The following is a 22,811-nucleotide window of genomic DNA, read 5'->3' on the forward strand; positions in this document are numbered from 1 at the left end:
CCTATTCATAGGTTTATTCCTTCAACCTTCAAACCGCCAACACTCACAAAATAATCCCCCACCCCACGATTCATTGTTTTCTTCTATTCTCTCAAGATTTGACTGACAGTTTTGTAATTACAGTATTCAGGGCAACAATTAAATAGTGCCGCTCAGCCAATTGTTTTGGGTGAATCTCCAAAAATGTGTCGCCAGCATTCACCCATCTGCCAACTGTACCAGCTGTTGCCACACACGTCAGGTGATGGCTTCTCATTTCCAGCCCACCTAATGTGACAGACGTCACAAGGGATGTTGCTCATACTGTACTTGTGGCGATGCAGCTGAGTGGTCATGGTTATCAAAAGAAGATCTCTAACATAACACCAAACACTGGATAGGATGTCATGACAAGCAGGAACACACATATGAACACACACATCAATCCCACAGATTAATCGAGTGTTGCTTGTGCGGTTTGGAGGTTTTTGTTTTATATTTTGTTTGTTTAATTTTTTTTGTTTTACTTGCCTGCATCAATCCAGTATTGCCAGCATTCATCCAAGTATACCACATATACTCACACACTGTAATGCATCGCAACATTTGAGTTTTTTTCAGTCAGTGGATTCCACTTTTACTCTTTTTCCATACATCAGTAACCTGTCAACATCAGTTAATTAACAGACATTTCCTAGCACTGCGTGTTTACTATATTCCCTAATGCTGCAATCTCTGCATACAGCTACCAACCCATCTTAAAATCACTAACGTTATGTTCGAGCCGGTTTGGTACATTGTAGCTTCAGCTGTTCTTGTTCTTGTGCTATGTTTATACTCCTTTTTACTTAGAACTGCTTGCTGCATTCAAATGAATTCAGTTAGCTAAAGAATAATTAGAATTGTTTTTAAAAAAGGTACCACAAGACAGACAAACCTAAGCTAACATCTGTACAAATATGACTTTTAATCGCAAGCAATTTTTTAGATCCCTGTCTGTGATTTCCAAACTAATAAGCTGCAATGTGTGCCTAGCAAATGATTTTCTGACATCAAACAATGGATAATTAGTCTCTGTTTAGGAAGTAAACTCAACTCATTAGATTTACAGAGCCACAGAATAGATTAGTGTGCATCTTGGACTGACATGAACTGGAAATGTGTTCACTATAGGTATAGAGTGTCCTGCAGTTGTTGAGTGGATAATCACATAAAATATAATTACACTGAAATTGCTAGATTCTAAATATTGAAAATAAATGAAAAGAAACTATTTTTCTTTGGTGAAGGACTGAAAGAATTCCTTTAACTTCTGTATATAGCTACTGTTATACTTATGGAAATTGGTGTTTGTCTTTAGGCAACATGTAAATTCTGTATAGTAGGACCAGTAATTTGATTGCACCCATAGCCAGTAATAGATTAATGTAAGCATTACTGCCATACAGTTGATTTGTGGATACATTAGGGCCATTCAGTAAACGAGCAGGGCAGACTAATAGCAGACTAAATGCTGGACATTGGTGAAAATAACATGGTTAAGTGCAGTGCATTGAACAGTAATTTATAATTCCTGTCAACCAAATGCTCTTGATTGTTTTAGCAGTTGTGTCATAGTTTAGAGATATTGTTTAGATTTATAATCCAAATTCAATACATTAATGAGTTTGTCCATTCCTCCCATTTAGTTTTTATTTGTGGCCATCTGATTGAAAAGGGTATGAAATTAGTATACATGTTCAATATCTGCTGTATGAGTAATTGCAGCAGTAATGCATTCTCTCCTGGCATGCTTGTTGTTTTATGTGTTGGGCAGAAATAGAACTGATGTTTGGATACATTTGCTTCATACACTCAGATGAAGGACCATTGAAATATTAAAGCTAGAATCTATTTTTTATTCCATGGCCATAAAAAGATGTGTCCAGTTAGCCAGGGCTGTACCAGAGGGAGAGGGAGATAAACTGTTTGTGTTATAAATTATACATGGAAGTGGCCTCTGGACTGTGAATTAGAAAGTAATGGGTGTACCTATGTCACCGTGGAAGTGCATGCATGTGTGTTTTAGATTTTGAGCCTATGTCTTCTCATCTATTTGTTGTTGTATATGCTCCCTGAAGAGATTTTGAGTCCCAGCCAGTTGTGCTGCTGAGCGAGCAGCTTGGCGACACTTGTAAATAGAATGACTTTATGGAATGCAAAGCTGTGAACCCTCTGATGGATTAACTTGAATGCAATCTGCATGGAATCTCTAATAAGCAATTACATTCACACAGACAGGGTTCAAGGCAATTAGTGCGGTAACTAGAATCAGCTTCTAGTCAAGAGCGAGGTGAGGCACCTTGATCCCTCCAAGACCAGACCTTATCCTTCTCCTGTCTCTTGAGACCCCTTCCTCTCTCTATGTAGCTTATGCAAAAGAGCAGGCACAAATTGACTTGATGGAGATGGGTTTATTCCAATCATGGCTGCCAAGGTTTTGACTAAACAGCTCTGAGGAAGAGGGCAGCCCTCGGGTGTCACTGTAGAAATGATGACTTGACGTCTGCTTGCTCGCCGTAGTGTCCGTTTTGTGGCAGCTTGTATTGAATTTGTTTACAAGTGTTTTTCAGCATTCCTCCCCACAGTATACCTGTCCTCTGTTTGCAGACATCTACTCTGTGTGAACTGAGTCCACCTATTGCAGAACAGCATAAAGAGCTATTTGATAGTGCAGTAGTTTTATCTCTTTATGAGCTCCAATAGGGAAAGGCTGCAGGGAAATTGGTTCTACCACTATCAAAGAGCAGAAACTGCTAGGTTAAAGGATAAAAGAGTAAAAAAAATCTGTTTACATTTACTTTCTATTTTACCATCATCCATCCCTCTATCCCTTCGTCTCTCTCTCTCTCGCTCTGTCTCTCTCTCTCTCTCTCTCCCCTGGTCTTTTCCCATTTCATTTACGAAATCCTCAAACCACCATGTTGTTGCCCGCTCTGCTTTTAACTGAGGCTGTACCTGTAATCGTCCAACTATACTATTTAATGCATGCAGTGTGTGCTAATATTTACTTCCTGTCCCTGAGGAGGACTGTAGAGCAGATAGAGTTATCATCATTAACTACTGTTAGGCGCTTTTAGCGACTGGACTTGAAGGGCAGCTGCATCCATCAATTGTTAACATCAGACATTAACCAAAGAAAAAGAGAAGTTTCTTCTTCTGGAAAGCTCATTTAGCACTTTGATTGTTCTAGAACTCTCTTTGCGAGCCGACATGTCTAACTGCCCCTCCCCACTGGGCTGCCCGACCCACTTCTCAGGCTCCCCGGGGATGAAGATCTACATAGATCCCTTTACCTATGAAGACCCCAACGAAGCTGTACGAGAGTTCGCCAAGGAGATTGATGTCTCCACTGTCAAGATCGAAGAGGTCATTGGTGCAGGTATGGTGAATGGGTGCTATGAAACAATCTGTGTGCGTGTGGGCACTTACTGTGTGCATATATATGCAAGGTGAATGAGGACTGCTATTTTGTTTTCTATTTCTGTATGTTATATGTGCATGTGTGCTTGCATCCAAACAGGTTTAGCCTGAATCTGTTCAAGGTTGTAAAGCTCAGCCCTTTGGCAGCGACATCAGATGGGAACATGTCAAGGGCCCATGTCAAGTGCACTAGCAGCATATAGGCCAAATACCCTGGGACCTAATGGCATTAGAAATAACTCAAGTCTCGCAGCCTATTCCCTGTGCTTCTCTGTTTCTGGATCCTATTAGTGTTGCCCTCTAACATGGTCTACCTTGCATCATCCCATTTCATTTACATGTAAAACAGGTAGGAACATTTGGTTCTTTTTGCAGAGTGATCTCTTACGCATTGTTAAAATTGATAAACAAGTAGTTATAGACTGGTTCCTTTAAAATAAATTCTAAGAAACTGTAGATCAAAATAGCTTTAACTTAGGGGATACACCTGTCTCCAATGTATCTTTCTTCCATGGGGCAGGACACACCTTTTTTACAGCAGTGAGGGCATGCTGATACAATATTTGTTGGTTCATACAGGGGCTAAAATACCCCTGGTAATGAGATTGGGCCTGGAATAGCTCCTGCTGACTGGCCTACTCAGCAAGCTAGGTGTGAGGAAGTGACAGAGAGATAGGATAGGGGGAAGGATGCAAGGGGACTGACTAATTAAAGATTTCCGTTTTTGTTGATTTCACTGTGTGGTGTCTCTGCAGGACACGGACGTGGTGATAATTAATCAAACAGGTTCCAGATATTTACCAGATACTGCTTGGCTGTTATTCTTTGATTGGGGAATATGAAGACACTTGGCAAGCTATTAGAATAGATAAATACTGTGAGTCATAGGAGCCACACTGTTAAGAACATCATGAAGGAGCAACACAAGAGGAGTATTGGACAACACTCTGCATGCGTGATATAGACCAAATCAAGATCTATAATAGCACTTTGGGAAATATTTCTGGAAACATGAGATGCCAGTGATGTTTTATAAATGAATATATTTAACTCTCATCAGCTCAACCAATCTTCTGTCTCAGTTTTTGGTTTTTTTTTTTGTTACACAAAAGTACATCAGTTCTTGTTTGTCACAAAGGGACTACTGAGCATCTCTCTGTTTCCACTCTAGGTGAATTTGGGGAGGTGTACAAAGGACGTTTGAAGCTGCCTGGTAAAAGGGAGATCTATGTAGCCATCAAGACCCTAAAGGCAGGCTACGTGGAAAAGCAGAGGCGAGACTTCCTTTCTGAGGCGTCAATCATGGGCCAGTTTGACCACCCAAATATCATCCGTCTGGAGGGTGTAGTAACAAAGAGCCGTCCAGTCATGATTGTTACAGAGTTTATGGAGAATGGTGCCCTTGACTCATTCCTCAGGGTGAGTAATTTTGGTGACCACCTATATGGACCATATCATGCAAAGTTGCTAACAGTAACATGGGGTGGGGGATCAAAAGTCACATTCAAGAGATGATTAGAAACGGAATTGCAAAACAATCCCAGAAAAGGAGTTCTAAGAAGGAGACTAAGAACCCCTTCTAAAACAAATTGGAATGAGACTTCGAAACCTATCTTGTGCCAACGGAGAATATGTTTCCTGACAATGAACATGATTCCAATCATTCTTAATTGGAAAATTTCCATTAGCTTTCCGTATCAGCCTGTAGTTTATCTATTAATGCCTGGAGCTAATAATGGACTCTTCACTCCTTCTTTTATAGTCAGGATTGAGCAGACATACAGCTTAATCAATATTCAACTCGCTTTTTTTCCTCCTTCAGTCTCATGGATTGGTGTTCTATTCCACTTTGATCTAGGGTGGGTTTAAAGGGGCTCTTTGAAGCTGGCTTTGCTAACCGCCACATCCGACTTGTGTTTCCATCGATCTCCCTTACCCTCTTATTTGTTACTGTGTTTCAGGGGTTCAAAGCTTGCTCTTCAGAGCATTCACACTGGGTTAGGGGCACCATACGTGGATGTTAAAGAGACGGATGCCTGCGTGCCAGAATGGAATGATGCTTTACACCTGCAGTGTGCAAAACTGAATCCATTTTCTTATCTTACACAAATATACTTTTCCTTTGGACGTTAAAGATACTTGAAAGCAAGAAAGCAGCTCAGCGTGCCAATTTTGAAAGTGTGAACAACAAATTATTTAAAACAAAAGGACCAAAAAAAATGAATGAAATATGTGAACATAATCCCCTCGAACGCTCGAATAAATGGGAAAAGCAGGTGGATTAGACTGTTCATCTCTTATGTGCATGCCACGCGTGACAATACATCTTGGCCCGTTGTCACTGTATGTGCATGTACCCTCCGGCTGTGGTAGTAATGATATACTGCAAGGGTTTTTTAATTGTGGAGTAAAGTCCCTCTGGGCTGCCTTAATGCTCGCTGAAATTCTGAACACATCAAGGTTCAAGGTTCATTTATTCATCATTCTACAACAAAGGGTTGCATGACGAAATGCAAACTGTAGTCCCTTTATGCTGCACACAAAACACAAAATGATTTTTGATGTTGGAATGAGGAGGATGAATTGATTGAGTCTCAAAGGCCTGGGGTAAGAAGCTGCTCTGTAGTCTGGTGTATTGCTTGCCAGACTGCAGCAGGGTGAACAGGCTTTGGCTAGGCTGGGTATTGTCCTTTGGGCACTGTGCAGGCACCTCATCGATATCACTGATGCTCAGTAGATGGGTACCAGTGATGTTCTGTGCTGCTTTAATCACCCACTGTAGACTCTTCCTGTCCTGGGCCTTGAACATCCCATGCCAATTTGTAATGTTTTCAGTCAGGATGCTTTGTATCGCTCCTCTGTAAAACTTAACAAGAACTTGGCACAGAAATTTTGCCATCTTCTCTTTCCATGACAAACGCAGTCATCCATCTCAAAATGAATCAGAATCAGAATCAGAATCAGCTTTATTTGCCAAGTATGTGTGACCATACAAGGAATTTGACTCCGGATTTTTCTCTGTCCTGTGCACCATACAAATACAAAAAAGCAATAATAATAATAAAAAGAAGAATAAAATATTTACAAGAAAAAAAAAAAAAAAATATATATATATATATATATACATGTAGTGCAAACAAAATGGCACAGACATTTAATTTATTTTGCACTGATATTTCCTGATAGTGAGTCAGATCCAAACAACTTTCAAGCCCGGAATTTTTTCGTCAACATATTGTCTTTTAGCATTTGTTGTAATTTCTATCCTCCAGGTATTCTCATTTATGTTATGTCAAAGATGATATCTTCAAAATAGATATTATTTATAATAGCTGTTTTTCTCTTTGTCCTCTAGCAAAATGACGGTCAGTTCACGGTGATCCAGTTGGTGGGGATGATGCGTGGGATCTCAGCTGGAATGAAATATCTCTCTGAAATGAACTACGTCCATCGGGACCTGGCTGCACGAAACATTCTAGTCAACAGCAACTTGGTGTGTAAAGTGTCTGACTTTGGCCTGTCACGATACCTACAGGATGATACCTCTGATCCCAGCTACACCAGCTCTCTCGTGAGTACTTGCAGTCTTTAATTTTGTTTGAGTGCGATGGGTAATATTACCTCTTTTACTCAACTGTTTATCCACATAAAATGTATCTTTCACGTGTATGGTCAACTTTGTATTCACATATACAGCAATCAAAAACATCTGAACAACCTATCAATCTAATGGGTTTTGCTTTTATCTGACACTGTCTCATTCTTTCTGAAGGTCTTGGAGACCTTTCACCTTTTCAGTGCCTTTCATTTTATATGAGCTGCCTCTCTTGTCTTCCTTTTCCTCCTTCATCCTCTTTCCTATACTCTGCAAGTCACGGACTGGAGGTCTGTCACATCTTCATTAGTGTGGAGACAAGCCTCCTCTGGGAGAGCTCCTCTCTCGTTGACATGCCCAGAGTGCAGAGAAACCAAAGGGCATTGCGGCCTCTCAAACTGACAGCTTCCACCCCCTCTCTCTTCCTCCCTCCTCTCCCTCTCACTCCTCATTCATTATTACTGGGGCATCATGGGAGGCTTTGGCTCCTCATTAACTCCTCCACACTACAGATCTGTAATTATTAGCAGCCATCGTTAGTTCATCTTCTGCCTCTCCTCTTCCTAATTCAAAACACACTCTTACACCCTCGCAAACACATGTGCAGGTCATTAGGACTCCCGGCATGCCTGAGTTTGTGTGTGTATTATTATTTAGGCGTCTGTGTGTGTGTGTGTGTGAGCATAAGAGACATGATGTGTACATGCGTGTGGGTGGGTGTGTGTGAATGTTCATGTGCGTGTATGTAGTATCACATCATTGACTCTGCTTTAAGACTTTTGTAAAAATTAGCTTGTTTACTGCTAATCTGTCATGTCTGCCTGCATTTTGTAGATTGTAAGATCGTGTGCAAGCAAAACAGGTCAATATGGGACAAATAGCATTTACCATACTATTTCATTTTGCAAGTCATGGAGCTCTGTCCTGTATTTTACCGGCCCTCCTTTTGGATCATTGGCCTCCAGGTTTTTATTTATTTATTTATTTTTTTGTTTTTGTTTTTGTTAGAAAAATGGCTTGGGGGCTCATACTGAAAATGATTCATTGTATATACTGTCATTGTACGGCTTTGTGGTAGTGTTGTATACATTACAAATGAATATGAATATATTACACTATAAAAAGAACCAATTTTAGTATTAGTGTCAGAGGTATTTCAACACATGCAATACCTGAGATCAAAAATATGCAGTCAAATAGTCCCGAGAGTCAGTGCTTTGCAGGTATGAAAAGAGTTCTCAGAATAATTTGTTTTCATCTAAATATAGGTGAAGAAACCAAACAATAATACAACATTGACTTTATTTCTATTTTATTATTCACCTCTGTGTCTGAGCTCAGGTAGACTCCTCTCTCAACAAACAGTGTAAGCCTGGGGGAGGCTATCGATTGGCAGGAGATGGTAGCCCAGGTGTGGACAGGAAGTGTCATAGGGGCAGAAGAGCTATGACCTCACAATGGTGTGGCTGAGAGCTAATTGCTCCCCATGAACAGCTAGCATTGTATGTTTGACCTCCGTGGCCAAACCTTGCTGAATAGGTCTTTTAGCAACAAAGAGGAGCAGCACCTCTGATGTCTGCGCCGCTGAGCTTGCTAATAAAATTGGGTGTAAAAGGAGGGGATTGGATTATAGATTGCGGTCGGCATTTTGATGTTGTTTAATGCAAACAAAATCTCCTTGAGGGCATTATCTAGAAAGTCAATGGACCAGGTTAGGTTGGAAGTTTCAAGTTTGAACCTGTGCAGCTGGGTTGTTTTTTTTTTTTTTTTGATTGTGTGTTAATGATCGAGATTTTAAATTCAAGCACATCAAGCCTGAGGCTGTGCTTCATCTTCATGCTGCTTCACTGCTGTCTTACTATCATAAGCATCCAGATGAAATCTTCACTTCCATAATTATTTTTTTCCTTCTAAATCAAGAGTTTTCATGTCACCTGTCCTACTAAACCCTCGCCCCCTGTATTCAGGGGGAATGCAAACAAGCGCAGGAGGAAGTAGAGGTCCAAAGGTCCCATACAGGGTCCCATACTGTAATTAAGCTATGCATGGTGTCCTTCATTCAATGACTTCTTTAGCTATGACCCGACGCCAGCCAATCAGCAAGCAAGGCTGGCATGGCAGACAAGGCCGAGGGAATCAGGGAAATTAAATTGCACTGACATGCAGTGATTTACATCGCCATCGACCTCCTCCTCTAGCAAATTAATCACCTCTTTCCCTCTACTGCTTTTCTAATTTTTCCCTGCAATTCTAGGCACACCAATTACAGTGCCTGTGGTGTGATGCTGGATGTATGGTTGGGAGGACACGCTGGTAATTGCGTTAACCCTGGTTGTGAGTTCACTCTGGAGCAGTGTTGTGGAGGTTTCAGACAGAAGGGGGCTGTCCTCCTTCTCTGTTGGCCGCTTACCCAAGTCGTGATTAATTAGGCTCACAGGACAATGCTCAGATTCCACCGGTCTTTCTAAGGTGATAATTCTTTTAAAGACTTCAAAGGCTATGGCTTTCTTGTTTTGTTTTGTTTTTTGTTTGTTGGTTTTTATTGATTTGTAAGATTAAATAAACACAGTTGCGTAATTTAAGAAGCAAGTAAACACATAGTCACAAGTCCAGGTGAGATGTCAATGACCCTTCTTACAGGACAAAAAGAAGATTGATTTTTCAACACCCAGTGAATCCAGAAGACTTTCACATTATTCTCTTTAGTCACCAATCCATCTATATATGGAGCCATACATCCATGCATCCATTTATCTGTCTTTTTCCACATTTCAAGGCTTTTCCTAAAACAACGCATCAAAACGGCATATTCAGTGTTGGTGTGATGGATGATGTGATGTGCAGCGATGATGCATTTTATATTTTATTGTATGTTTGGTGTTCATAGGTGAGTGAACGTCAGAGATCTCGCCGTGGACACTGGGGTTTAAATCATAGTTTGTGGCTAAGCTAAGAGAGCAAGTGGTCGATAGAGAGCGTGTGTGTCGATATGCTACCAAAATCTGGCTTACGAATGGAGTGTGTCAGTTCTATAACAGCTTAGACGAGCGGTGTTACCCTTTCTTTCAATGGTTCATGCCCACAGGGCCATAGTAAGCAGGGCAGTTTTCAATCAGGAATTTTTGCTCTTTGCTTTTTCCTCAGCTGATGATGTGAAAAGGCTGTCACTGCCTCACGTCATGCAATGTGTACTTAATTGAAAAAAAATGACTGGGTGGGCATGTACTCTATCTGGTTAGAGGTGTGTGTTTTTACTATGTTTCTTGGTATACACATACATGTCCCCTAGGTGCCTGTCTCTCCATGTGTATGTCTGTGCATATGAATGTATGTCTATGTGTGTGTGTGTTGTGTTTGTTTGTGTCATTGAGGCTGAGAGGGGTTGAAAGGCGAGGTCACACAGAGCCAGTAACAAAGCTCATCCGTCAAATCCCTGTGACCTGAGTGACATTCTCTCAGCTCCGCTCCGGTGCTCACACTATGTGGACCAGGCTGCTGTTTCTGTCATTTGTCTGTTTTTCTATTTGCATCCTTTCCCTCCCTCTCTGGCTGTAGGCCCATGGACTTTTTCTGGCTTGTCTATTCAACTTGTATTGAAATATTTATGCTCTGCATAAAGTTAAAGAGACAGAGTCTCTGAGTAAACAAGAAGTGAAATGGGAATATGTCCATATGCACCAGGTCAAAAGCAAACAAAGGGACGTTCTTGTAGATTTTTTTTTCTGATATATCATATTGATCTACAAAAAAATAAAATACAGAATTTACTTAGAAAACCCTTTGTTGCTGTTGCTATGGCTGCTCTGTGGCAGTGTGGCACCATCACCGTAATGGCCCCACCTCATCTCACTGCTGGTTGGTTTCACAACAAGGTACACAACCTAAAATTTCCCCATTATCACAGCACAATTTCACAGCAGCAACAGCAATTGTTCATCTATACAAAGATGAGATAGGCACAGACAGAAAAAGAATTATTGGTATTTCATGTGAAAAAGATACATTTAGTAAAATTGTGATTAACAAGCAATTTCAGAAAGCCACTAATGAGGTTTGTATTTTAAAAAGACCAGCTGTAAACACGGATCTCACGTTTGCTGTCTAGTTCACACTACACCACATGGCAGTTTCACACTACAGTATTGTCAATAACGGAAATGTGCTTCACTTTGTAATAGTAAAACATTTTAAGATCAGGAGTCTTTTTTGTTTTATTTCTTAGTATAGCTAAGGGGAAGATGTAAGCTATTTTGTTGCTCAAAAACAACCTGTGTCTACATTACTGAAGTTTCAAAACAAATGTCTGCAGTGGTTAGCACTGTCGCCTCATAGCAAGAGGGTTCCAGGTTTGAATCCCGGTCTGAGCCCTTCTATGTGGATTTTGTATGTTCTCCCTGTGCCTGCGTGGGTTTTCTCTGGGTACTCCGGCTTCCTCCCACAATACCAAAAACATGCACATTAGGTTAATTGGCTACTCTACATTGCCCCTAGGTGTGAGTGTGAGAGTGTGTGGTTGTCTGTGATGGCCCTGATGGGCGACCAGTCCAGGGTGTACCCCGCTTCTCGCCTGTAGTCAGCTGGGATAGGCTCCAGCTCCCCCGTGACCCTGACGGATAAGCGGTATAGAAAATGGATGGATGGACCTTTACAGTTGGATGTAGATTCATGTAATCACATATCATGTGTGGTAGGCACCTCAGAACGTCTTTCTCCTTTTCTCCCCTTAAAAGGGGAAAAATTTCCCACAATACCATGCAGCTCCAATTCCAGTTTTTAGCTTAGAATTGCATAGACAAGTACATAAACATGCCTGGTACTTACTTTTCAGTTTCACTGGGAGGGCCCTCCTGCACAGATTCTCCACTTGTACACCCTCCCATCTGTGAGTCACCACTGCAGTGACCGAGCAAGTGTTCTCCCAAGCTGGAGACGCTGCAGCTGGGAATTGCACCCCAGTCACGCTCATGAATAACTGCAGCGAAATCCTGAGCATAGTATTCTACCCTGTTTTCTTATCACTTGGTTTTGTATTTAAAACTAATTAAGATGTTTTTAGGCTAACTATATTCAGATTGTAAAGATTAATTTGCTTAGTCTTGGGGTAACCGTAGCAGCAGAAAATATCCACGAATTGGAACTAATATGAATATGGAGGAAGGGTATTTTCTGAAAACAAAAAAAAGTTTTTGCATCAAAGAAGGAACAACCATTCAACGCACACCACCTTGATTTCTACCTTCTGTCATGTTTGCCACAGTCAGTATAGGGTGGGCATTGATTCACCATCTGTGAGTGTTGGACCACATTTGCATCTGAGCAGGATTCACAATGAATTGGTTTGTGAACTGCTAAATCGGTGAAAGAGATACCCTTCCTGTTAGTGAGCCTGCGTCGCTGTAAAACATTTAACTGTAGACTGCAGTGTCACAAAAGGGACATTTAATTTGTTGGTTAACCAATTCAGAGACTGTAAAATAAGAACTTTTGCTTTTTAAAATTTTTAAAGAAGAAACCACCGACATGACCACTGTTTTTTTTATATTCTTCTCATTAAAGGCTTCACAACTACCTTCCCAGTAGATTTACCAATTATAACGAACAATATTAGACTCAGCAAAGGAAAAGTCAAGCCTGCCTGGGTTCACACAACTGTCTGTAGATGTAATTGCCTATTTTCCACATCCTGTGAAAGAATCATGAAGACAAGCCATTGTCTTATATTACCATGAAATAGTACATGTAAGATGGGATACGTGCTCCAACTGTAGGTCTAATGATTAAATCAGCAGCTTATATGTGTCAGCAAAATTGGCCCCTCCACGTTTGACGACATGGCAGATTTTGCAAAACGTGTGCCAGTTTTGTTTAAAACATTCGGAAAGAAACAGAAATTCTTTCCAGGATGTCTGAAATTTGCTTGAGTATTACTTTCCTATTTTTTCTCTCTCCCACTCAATGAGGCGGAAAGGTGTGAGCAGCTCTTTTCAGTTTCACGTGCACGTCAGGAAACAACATTTGGTGTGGCTGTATTGTTATCCAAGTGGAAACCATAGACGTTTAGAGTCTGGAGGCTTCACTATACAGTGCCAGTAACAGGCTGTGACAACAAAAGGGAAAAAAGGTGTGAAAATTTGTCATAAATCTGGAGAAATAAGGGAGAATTGAGACCTCAGAAGGAAACTGGGAGAGGACAATAAAAATGTGAGTCTCCAAGGAAAATCAGGAGGGTTGGCACGTGTGGTCAGCAGATATCAGAGACGCAGACGCCTATTGGTGGCCTTTGCCTGAGGGAGTTGAAATTTCTTTCTGTTTAATTAAATACAGTTAGTTCCTAGTTATGCTAGGAAACTGGGATAATTGACAGAGTAAATAACGGACAATGTTAATGCTTAAATATTTAAATTAATGTAGAGGAAACAGGGTGAAGATCATCTTGTTGTGTACTGAGCAAAACATGTAAAGTAATTCATAAAAGCTCCCTACAGCAGTGAAGGCTACAAGAACAGACTCAAAGGCTCAAACTACATTTAAGCCAGAGATGCTTAACCACAACATTTGGTAGCTGCACCAGACTGATTCAGAACAAGCCAATGAGGTATAATAATGCCTGTGTGTTTTCTTTGATGTGTGTATTCGAGCCATGTAGATAGACATAAACTCAGTCAGTTAGCCATGCCAACAAGCTGTTAAATGTTAATGTTTGCCCAAAGCCATAGCTATAACAGTAAAATATGTGTGGTGTACTTTGTCTAATTGATTTGATGGAAACAAAATTCCGTCTGCAAACTCACATTTCTCACTCGGTGCTGACAGCAGTGGAACTGTTGTGTCCTACGTTGAAACTTCCTCACCAAGCCAAATTGGTATTGTATTTGTGGCTGAAATGTGTGCTGTATATAAATAAGGTTCATGTATCAAAAAAATTATATTTCAGATTCCTTATGATGAAGTGTATGCAAATGTTTTATCGTATTCACTGTGAAACATAAAGGCAGCAAAGCTGACATTCTCTCAAGTCTAATTAGGCTGTAATTGACTTTTAAAATACTTAATTAAATATGATATCTAAATAGAGCAGTAATACTCCTTATTTAAAAAATTTATCATTTCATGACAAACAAATGACGCCCCCCCCCCCCCCCCCCCCCCCCCATGACAGAAGTGGTCACGGAGGCATGATGTTTTCTGGCTGTCCGTCTGTCTGTCTATGTGAATGCGATATCTCAGGAATGTGTTGAGAGAATTTCTTAAAATCTGCTATAAACATCCACTTGTACTTGAGGATGAACTGATTAGAGTGTGGTCATAGGTCAAGGTCACTGTGACTTTACACAGATGTCTAATGGGATAAAATGATGATGAACATTCATGTTTTAGAGTTTGTAGCTTCTTTTCCAGCAACATTCATGTTTGAAGCATTGTATTCCACAGCTCATGGGTTTTTGCTGAGACTGAGCTTTAGATGATTGCAGTTGCACCATGTGACAAAGCTCTCTGTCAGTCGCCACAAATATTACATGAGACTGGAGAGACATGGATGTAAACTGTAACTCCACCGGTGAGCAAAAGCACACGACTGCGAGTAGCAGATTTATCACTTGAAATTGTCACAAAAGGTCCTTGAATTCAGACTGCAGCTGGCTGGCTAATTAAGCAAACATATACTGTCAAAAAAGAGTACTGGAATGATAAAGAAGTGTTGAACATTTTTAACGACATCAGACACGTAACATCTATTATGTTATGAATTCACTATGTTGACTTTCCTCCTGCTTTTTTACCAGAGATTATTAGATTATTGGGACACAGTTATAGTTGTATACTAGTCAATGGCATCAATCTTAAGATAAGCCTATTTCTCATTTCTAAGCACAGTCTCTCTCTAGTAACTGATAAATAAAACATATCACTTAAATTATACAATGTCTGCGTGGTAATTTATAGTGTAACCTGAAAGGTTTTCCATTTCTTGCAGCAATTATTTTTGTAATGGGATCAGAAAGCTACAGACAGAAGGCTCCTGCAAACATGAAGCACAGTTATTTTAATCTTGATCGCAATGTTTTTTCAGAAGTAAAGCAATGATGAGGGGCTATTCTGGGTGTGCTGCATTTTTTCATTCCCCACAGTTATCTTCCCGCACAGTACAGAGAAATTTTTAGAGTTCATTTGTTAATCAAAACAAAAAAACAAAAGGCCTCCAAGAGTTCTTAGCCTTATCTGGAAATATTTGGGATCTTTGGAACAAAAAATAAAACTTTGACAAATACTTCCCTCCAGTTTTGCGTGGCTCCATTGTCTACATGGTGAAAGACCCGTGTCTTTCTCTCCCCCAGACATTCCCATGGGTGTCTGAGAAACCAACATCTCTGTCACCAAGCTTCACTCCCTTTCTTTGCTTCCGCTATTCTTCTTCTCATCTCTCCATGTCACTCTACCTCTCTCCATCCCTCACACTCTCTTTCTCATTCTATTTGGGCAGACATCCAGGGCAGATCGTTGCTCTCAAGATTTCATTAAAAGGATGTTGATGGAGCACTCTTCCAAGCCTAAGTAAATGTGCTCAAGTCTACTTGGGTGTGCATTGTTTGGAAATGGATTACTGAAGTTGGGAGGCGTAAAAGAAAGGAGAAACGGGGAGAAAAAAAGACAGGGAAAGGGATATCTACATATTTGTCTTCCAGATGAAGAAGACAGTTTATTTGTAATCTCTAAATAGCTTCCATGAAGTAAAAAAAAAAAAAACTTAGTAAAAGCAACAACAAACACTGGGCTTTTCTTTTTCAATTACAGTAGGTTTATCAGGGATAAACCTGCATGTTAATGATGACTGTGCTCTGACAGGTTTATTTGCTTCAGATATTACTTTGCTACATTCTGCAGCAGCATGTCAGTGACAGTCTGCATTTAGGTATCTGACACATTGGTGGATGAATAGTTCAAGCCACTGCAAAGACATGACAGGTGTTTCATATCCTTGCTATGAGCATCAGTTTTTGCACATGTGCAAACACACAAACACACACACACACATATCACTGGGCCAAGACACCATAACAGACAGCAGAAAGTACACATTACATGGCCACCACATGTTTATCCCTCATTTTTCAGACATGGCTGTCACTGGAACACACTCGTCTCACAGTGATACCGCTTAACCTGACAGTCCCAGCACATCTCTGTTGCAGTCAGACTCCAGACATATCACTAGCTGTCACAGCTGGTCACAACCAGGTGGAACCAATCACGTACTGTAACCTCATTCTGGTGATATAAGGGTGCTAGCACACTCCTGCATCTGCTCGAGATGGGCTGGATGAAGGTTCTGTGTACAAACATGGCTGGATGTGTTGTCCACGTGCAGGATGTGGGACATCTATCAACCAGAAAAGACCCATCGACTATCGATTTGCAAAATATCAGTTCATATCATTATAGATTACTCCTCTCAAGGCCTCATAGTTCTGCAGCTGCAGTGGCGGTGCTAACTGTCCGATATAGTAGTGGACAGTGTGAATTCTATGTTAAGGGCGATATTTCACTTCGAGGCAAACAAAAAGCTTTTTTTTTTCCTTTTTCAGTAGCCAACACAATATACCATATCCAAACAGCTTTTCGCATGCTTTGAGGCTTCAGCACTCATGCTTTTGTGTTGACACTAGGTCTGTTTTAATTCCCATCATCACTTCTACAACCCTCCCTCCCCCCGACTCATTCCCCGTGGTATTAACACTCTTTTTGCTGAAAAAAAATCAAATGCTTTTTATTATGTTTTTGCCTTCTTGCCTATATGCATGAGCTGTTCAGCCCTTCATGTTATTAAAGCAGGATTTTGGCAGAGCTATCACTGGCCCACAGCAGTAATTACTAAGGGTTTGCATAGCTGCCTCTGACTCACCCGCCTTGGAAATGTTATTACTAAAGTCTGTCTCATTGGAGGCGCACAGGGAGCTTCTTGTGGAGCCTGTATCTTTGCTGAGGCCATTTCAGTGACACTCAGCTCATATCCCAACAGGGTCCTGGGGCATGAGACCAGATGTACGGAGCAATGGATGTAAGGGGAGTAAGTAATGATAAAGGGAGGCTGTAATAGATGGAATTTTGCTTGGAGCAGCTTTTTTCCCATGTTATTCTGCAGTTATTTGTTCATTTTTCATCTTATGTGTGTTTGTCCAAACAAATTAATTGACTTGAAGCACTGCCTCTGACAGAGTGACGGATGACAAAAAACGGGGATTGGTCTTTTCCTGCTTTTGTAGCGATGATACAAGGTTTGGCTTGTATCTGCATAGCTTTGTTTGCAAAGGAAAGAGCAAAAGAAAGTGTCCTGGGGTCTCAGTTTAGATGAAGTGATCCACATATGAACTAGTCTGAGATATGAGAGAGCCATTGAAGTCGCTGGGGCTTAGACAGCCTTTATTCGTCTATTGATCCCTTCTTCTCCGTATATCTCTCTTGTTCTCTCATTTTCTCTGTCTGTCACACATTCACATCCACACACTGCACCACTGCCTGATCCTCTCAATGTCTCAAGTCTTTTTCTGTGCTGCCTGGTGTGCGTAGTGAGAGCTGAGTAACACCTGTATGTATTGCAGTGTGTCCCAACAGCAGTCTCCATTCAGGGTCAGATGTTAAATCTCTTTTCAGGGTCAGCAGCTGCTTAAAGGTCAAACCCTGAAGAGGTGCTCATTAAAGAGCTCAGCCTTTCCACCTCTGCACTGCCACACAGCACTGACATGTAACACCTACATGATTGTAATTGCAAACATACAGGGAAACTCATAAGCAAGCCTGTTTATGATTATTTTTGTCCAGCTTGTTAAACTTTAGCTTGGATTATGAAAACACCTTAGAATAGCTATTTTCTGTAGCCTCAACTATCACTAATTTCTCCCCCTCTTTTTCTAATTCTCTCCCTCCCTTCATTGACTCCTCTCTTCTTCTTGCTCTCACAGAATGAGCAGGGAACAGTGTGGTCTGTGTAGGTTGCTCTCTGGGTTTGGGTTTGTTTCCAACAGTGGCTTATCTGCAAATGCTCAGGTTCAGCTAATTGGCATTATTAAACCGGTGGCGAGCTCAACTCAGATATAAGGGAGGTGCTGTGGAGGAGGGGGGGTGCACAAATAGGGATTTATGTGTGTCTGTCTGTTTGTGTGCACGCACAATCATCTCTGTCTGTGCCCGTGCATATGTTCCCAGCTGTGTCTGTGTGAGGGTGTGTACAGAATCTTAAACAAGCAGCTGTCAATTTCAGTCAACAGGGCGCGTGGCATGCCTGAGGCCCAGGTAGCCCAATTACAGGCAGACACGCTCGACATACGAGCAGAAGCCCGAGCCCATCTTCCTTTATCCAAACAGTGCTGTGGGGAAAGGAGACGCTAAATGTGATGTTGGTCGATGTGTGAAGGGCGAACGCTGTTGGGATTCGCCACTGAAAAAGAGGCAGAATCATGTAGATATTTTGGCTGTTGGAGGATTGAAATATTGGGTGGATGAAGGGGATTAAGAGTTACAGAGATGGGCTAATACAGTGGAGTGCAGCAGTGTTGAGGGTAATGACTAACTCAAATGTGTGACAACTGACAAAAATGTTACTAAATAATGAGCTGTTTTGGAACTCCGGCATTTCTGTTATTTCATCCTCTGACTGTGTTTGTGCCTTCCTCCTTCTTTCAGGGTGGGAAGATCCCAGTGAGGTGGACAGCACCAGAGGCCATCGCTTACAGAAAGTTCACTTCAGCCAGTGACGTGTGGAGCTATGGCATCGTCATGTGGGAAGTAATGTCATTTGGAGAGAGGCCTTACTGGGACATGTCCAACCAGGATGTGAGTTTATGTATAAACTTCAAAAGAACCATGAAATCAAATCATTGTTTTCTTAATGTAATGCATTTCATTTTGAAACAGGATGCTGAGATTAGTGAGATAAATATTCAGGTTCTGGAGAGAACAGCAATTTTGATTGACAGGGCAGGCAGAAAGGGGCAATTGTCAACAAAATGTGTTGCCTTTTAAGGTTACATCCACTCCACTCCGCATCAGTGCCTCACCACTATACGAGCACCTTCTTCTAGAAGGTTGCAGTTTCCAAGCAAGTTCAAACGACATGCAAGCTTTAAGAAGGATCATAAAAAGGAACATTTACGTTGAGTGTTAACACTTTTCTCAACTTCCATGCAGTAAAAAACAAGTTTGAATCTGAATAATCTGCCTCATTAATATGATGGCCAATTCTGTGCGGATGTGGTTATACTGTCTTTTCACCCCATAGATAATCAAGGATAACTCATAAGAGAGGAAGCTGTAATAAATCACACATTTTTTTATCAGTTCCAATCTCATAGCATCATCGTTGAAGATGTCCTTGACTCTGACTTTGAAAGCAGACTTATTATGGAAACAGTCTCACACACTATCCCCTTTCCTTCCTGGCTGCCTTTTGAGAGCAATGAATGATTGCTGAGGGCTCTGCTTTGTTCCCCATGTCCGTTTGGATAAGGTCCACACACCCAGAATCCCACAAACACTCAAGCACCAACACAAACACACACAACCGTTGGATATAGTGAGGTCTCTCTCCCTAAGCTCCTTTAGTGAGACAACTAGCCAACCATCAGGCCTCTATGGACCCTGCTCCACGAGGACCGTCCAACCCAGCAGATGTTGCCTCAGTGGGCCAGCAGCAAACACTGCCTGGTGGGACTAATGCAGAGAAGAGGACTGGCACTGCTCAGCATGTCCGGCTGCTCAGTCCACAGATGCACACACACACACACACACACAGACACACACAAAAAAACACTTCTTTGTATGCACCATTTGTCAAGATTTTGCTGAGTTGCACTCAGGGTGGAGCGGGCAACCTACAGAGCACCCTGTAATTTTTAATGATAGTATCTTTATCACTTGATTTCACACCAGACCCTTATCTCGCAACCATGCATTTTTAAGAAAAGATTACATCTGCAGACAGTACGGAGGGGTGAGGTAGCTATGGGCGAGCGCCAGGTTCAGTGCAGATAAATGCAGATTAAACATGTTTTATTTTAATGTAATGTATTTATTTTGAATTCATTGTTCATAAATTTATTACAGTCATGTATTATGGCTAACAAATAAGGTGTGGAGTGTGAGAGTTTGTCATTGAATTATAGATACTCCACTTCTGCCTAAGTCTCCAAGTTCCGAGTGAACTTCATTCAATTGTTACAAAACACTTTACTCGAACTCTGAAACTCTTAGTCGTAACTTCTCTTTAACAAGGCTAGGATAGCCTGTGCAGCCTTTAAAAGACATGTGTCAAGTGGCTGTACTTCAGTGCTAATTATATGCAATCTGCCCATTCCCCGGCGACTTCTCTCTACAGTGGCACTGCCTCTGCTTTTCTTTCTGTCTCTTTCCTTGCTCTGTCCTCCAAGAGTGACATGTGATTGGCTAGAATCAAGAAGAAGGGCACATCAGCCTGAATGCTAACTGTCTCTTGAGTGACCAGAGGGAGTGTGTCGGTGCGGGGTTGAGTTGGAGTGCTGGTGAGGATGTTGTTGAGGCAGGGATGAGCGTGTCAGGATTACAAATCGGATGTGCTTAATGTCATCAGTCACTGAAAACTCAGTCAAATTAGTACTTTGTTTTTGATGAGGTGTATTATTGACAAGCAGCCAGGTTGTGGAAAAACACTAAATGAGAGAAATTAGTTGTAATATTGGAATGTGGTACATAAAATTAGGATTTTATTTTAGGACAGTTATCTCACTTTCAGAATTATATAACCAGAATTTCCCCTTCCTACCCTTTCTTTCCCAGGTAATTAATGCTATTGAACAGGACTACCGTCTGCCACCGCCTATGGACTGCCCCAGTGCCCTGCACCAGCTGATGCTGGACTGTTGGCAGAAGGACCGTAATGTACGACCCCGCTTCACCGACATCGTCAGCACCCTGGACAAGATGATCCGTAACCCCACCAGCCTCAAAGCTGTAGCCAACATCCCTGCAGTGTAAGTAAAAACACTTATTCAACAGCACACATTCACCCTGAAGTGGACATTAAGTACACACAAATATGCTTTTGATCTGGTATACAGTATTTACACAGGCTGTCTGCACAAACCAACACAGCACTCATATGCTTACTTCCTATCCCCTCATAAAATAAACATGTATGTATTACTGGTGATTGCATCAAACTTGAACTTTTCCTCCTCAGGATCTTTTTCGTGCTGCGTATGATTCTCCAATTCAACCTGACTCCATACTGGCTTTAGAAACATAATTTACATATGCATATGCAGAATGTTGTGTGTATCATTTTGTAAAGGCACCATTGTGCCTGATTCATTTGAAACTGCATGCATACCTTGTTTGGACAATTTCTTCCACCATTCCTCAAAGATACTCTAAAGCTCAGCCAGATTGGCTATGGACTTTCTGTGAACTGCGAACCTCAGGTTTCTTCACAGATTTTTCATTCCAATATCCAGGCTTTGGCTGGGCCACTGTGGGTCATTCAGTGACTTGTCCTGAAGCCACTTGTTTTGGCTGTGTGCTTTGGAATAGCTGCCATGTTTGAAGGTGAACTTTTGGCCATGCATGAGTTTGATTTTGTGCAATGGAGCATGATTTTCTTCAGTGACAATGAAAAGCATGACAATACCATCCTTCACTGTAGGGATAGTATCAGCAAGGTAATGAGTGGTGCTTGGCATTCAGGTGAAGGGATGGATATTTGGACTAGAATCTCTTTACTGCTTTTGCTCTTTCGCTAGGTAAAAATGGAAGGGGTCAGAATATATTATTCACACAGCACACACGTACACACACACACTCTTTCTCCTTCCCCATCTGGTATCCTCCCACACACACACCCATGCAAACATCATAACCCCAATTTTTTCTCCGTCTCTTTCAATCCTTCTTGCTTAATATTGCATCAAAGCCCTGCTATATACGTCCTCTTACCCCTCTCCTTCGCTCTCCTTCCTCCAGGCCTTCTCAGCCACTGTTGGACAGATCCATACCTGACTTCAACACCTTCAGCTCAGTAGAGGACTGGCTCGCTGCCATCAAGATGAGCCAGTACAGAGACAACTTCCTCAACTCAGGCTTTACATCCCTGCAGCTGGTGGCTCAAATGACCTCAGAGTGAGTTCACCTGCTCATACGCCAATGAAGAGTTTCAGAGCCATATGGCACTTGATGGGCATACTTATATAAAATGATTCAGCATCAAGTGTGTGTATTTTTAGCATGAATGCATCCTATGACTCAAGTCTTTAGATGATTAGATCAAAGTAAAACCTGTGTGGGTAATGCATAAAGAAATATGAGCAAAAGCTCATTATTGGAGAAAATAACAGTCATCGAGGTCTATCTGTGCTCTGCAAGAATTATGATTATTATCTAATAATTAAAGATTTTCCATGAGCAGTTTTCCAATATGAATAATGATGTACAGTATTTACATACACATTGTTAAGATGCATATTTGTTCACCGCTGTTTATGTAGAATATTTCAAACCATGGGTCATGACAGCACTTGTTGTAGTACTTGTAGTACCAATAGACACAAATATTGCACTTCATTTATTTTAATTAACAATGTTGCCTGGTCTACACAGTTATGTGAAAATGTAAAATCAATCCAACATTTTTTATTAAAAATGTACGCTTCAGGCTAGGTGGCATTTATGCGATCTCTTTGCAATGCAAAGCAACATGCATTACTTAGGCTCCTCTCAAGTGATTAATTTTGTAAATTTGTGTTTTCTGTTC

The 22,811-nt window shown here is 41.2% G+C and overlaps 1 protein-coding gene across 4 annotated transcripts in view; it reads left to right on the forward strand.

The window, feature by feature from the left end:
- LOC124069752 (ephrin type-B receptor 1-B) overlaps positions 1-22,811 on the forward strand; it is a 145,749-nt gene that overhangs the window by 118,571 nt on the left and 4,367 nt on the right. For 3 of the 4 annotated variants that reach the window (XM_046409164.1, XM_046409163.1, XM_046409166.1), the window contains exons 10-15: positions 3,212-3,400; positions 4,613-4,860; positions 6,797-7,012; positions 18,716-18,865; positions 20,843-21,036; positions 22,025-22,180. In XM_046409164.1, the coding sequence (XP_046265120.1) occupies positions 3,212-3,400; positions 4,613-4,860; positions 6,797-7,012; positions 18,716-18,865; positions 20,843-21,036; positions 22,025-22,180 (1,153 nt within the window). The remainder of the gene's footprint in view (positions 1-3,211; positions 3,401-4,612; positions 4,861-6,796; positions 7,013-18,715; positions 18,866-20,842; positions 21,037-22,024; positions 22,181-22,811) is intronic. The other variant, XM_046409165.1, reaches the window with a different exon arrangement.

Source organism: Scatophagus argus, chromosome 13 (assembly GCF_020382885.2).
Source record: "Scatophagus argus isolate fScaArg1 chromosome 13, fScaArg1.pri, whole genome shotgun sequence".
Lineage (NCBI taxonomy): Eukaryota > Metazoa > Chordata > Actinopteri > Scatophagidae > Scatophagus > Scatophagus argus.